The 1,670-nt window shown below is 38.0% G+C and overlaps 1 protein-coding gene across 1 annotated transcript; it reads right to left on the bottom strand.

Moving 5' to 3' along the window:
- Window positions 1–323: 323 nt before the first annotated feature.
- Window positions 324–1,349, bottom strand: LOC100960682 (olfactory receptor 6C4). Its single transcript, XM_003790492.2, has one exon. It carries the CDS (start codon window positions 1,321–1,323, stop codon window positions 394–396), a length of 930 nt encoding a protein of 309 aa, XP_003790540.1. The 5' UTR covers window positions 1,324–1,349; the 3' UTR covers window positions 324–393.
- Between the last annotated feature and the right edge of the window lie 321 nt (window positions 1,350–1,670).

The following is a 1,670-nucleotide window of genomic DNA, read 5'->3' as shown; positions in this document are numbered from 1 at the left end:
TCACTCATGAATGCCCAACGGACTCCACAGATTGTAATTATACTATATGCCTTTATGATCTGGTCTTTTTCACTGTAAATTCTTATCCTACCACTCTCCTAAAATAAACAATCTATTTTACGATAAAAATGATTTTAAATAATTTCTGGAAAACAGAGCTAACTCTTTCCAACCATTTTTTTTCAATTGTCATATATCATTCTAGAATAACACTCACAATGTTGTTTTATTCCTTATCATAAAAATATACAGTCTTTACAACTTTCTTTTACTCTTAGACGATAGAGTTCTTGAAATTAGAACTCTGAAGACAGTTAATCACTTGAAAGATAGACATTTAATGAATATTTATTAGATGAAAAAAATTTTTTTGTTGAAATGTATTATGGTTTTTTAAAATTTCACAATCTTCTTGACAGTATCCTTGAAAGCTTGCTTCACTTGCTGATTTCTTAGGGTATAAATGAAGGGATTCAACAAGGGGGTAACTGAAGTAATGAGAACGGCTATTCCTTTGTTGAAGGCACCACTTTCTTTTGCAGAGGGATTAATGTACATGAACATGCAGCTGCCGTAAGACAGTGAGATGACAATCATGTGGGAGGAGCAAGTGGAAAAGGCTTTTGTCCTTTGCTGGGCAGAAGGGATCCTGAGAATGGTCCTGATAATGTATGTATAAGAAAGAGTCACCAGCGCCAGAGTACCCACTAGGGTCACAACAGCCAAGAGTATGACCATCAGTTCTAAGAAGCTTGTGTCTGAGCAGGCAAGTTCCATGAGGGGGCCGTAGTCGCAGTAATAGTGATTCAGAATATTGGAGGCACAGAAATCTACCTGGCTCATTAGGATGATTGGAGGTAAGATAGCTAAGAACCCTCCAAGCCAGGAGCAGAACACAAGTTGTATACAAACTCTTGTACTCATAATGGTCAGGTAATGCAGGGGTTTGCAGATGGCGACGTAGCGATCATAGGACATGGAGGCCAGGAGGTAAAACTCTGTTGCCCCAAGAAATATAGTGAAGAAATACTGAGTTAAGCAGCCAGCAAAGCTGATAAGTTTATTCCCTGTTGTCATGCTGGTCAGAAATCTGGGAATAAAAATGGACGTGAAGGAAATTTCTAATAAGGAGAAATTCCGGAGGAAGAAATACATGGGGGTCTGGAGGTGGGGGTCTAGCAAGGTGAGGATGATGATAGTCAGATTGCCTAGGACACTTAGCATGTAGGTGAGGAAGAGAAAGATGAATATTACCACTTGGAGTTCAGGTTGATTTGTGAGGCCTAATAGAATAAACTCACTAAACCTGGTTCTGTTTTTCATTATTGATCTTCAGTAGACACATCTAAAGGGAAAAAGGGAGAAAGATGACAACTGAAGAGGTTCTCAGAACAGAAGAGATAAAGCTGATTTTAACCTGCAAAATCAGGTCATTCATTACTCACCATGCAACTGGCCCAAACCTGTGTCCCATTGTAGTGCACTTGGCTCCATGGAAGTCCCATATCTTCTACACAAGTCATCTCGTTCCTAGAATTGTTTTCATTTCTCAAGTTGACACATTCCTAGGCATTTAATAAAATGTATTATAGAATAACTATTCACATTGTTTTTCAGAAGAATATGTTTTTGAACCTATTCTTTCCTATCAAAGTGTTTATGAAAATTTC

The sequence above is a fragment of the Otolemur garnettii genome, unplaced genomic scaffold, assembly GCF_000181295.1.
Source record: "Otolemur garnettii isolate 467f Iridium unplaced genomic scaffold, OtoGar3 scaffold00043, whole genome shotgun sequence".
Lineage (NCBI taxonomy): Eukaryota > Metazoa > Chordata > Mammalia > Primates > Galagidae > Otolemur > Otolemur garnettii.
The sequence above is the reverse complement of the archived record's forward strand: the minus strand, read 5'-3'. Positions and strand labels throughout refer to the sequence as shown.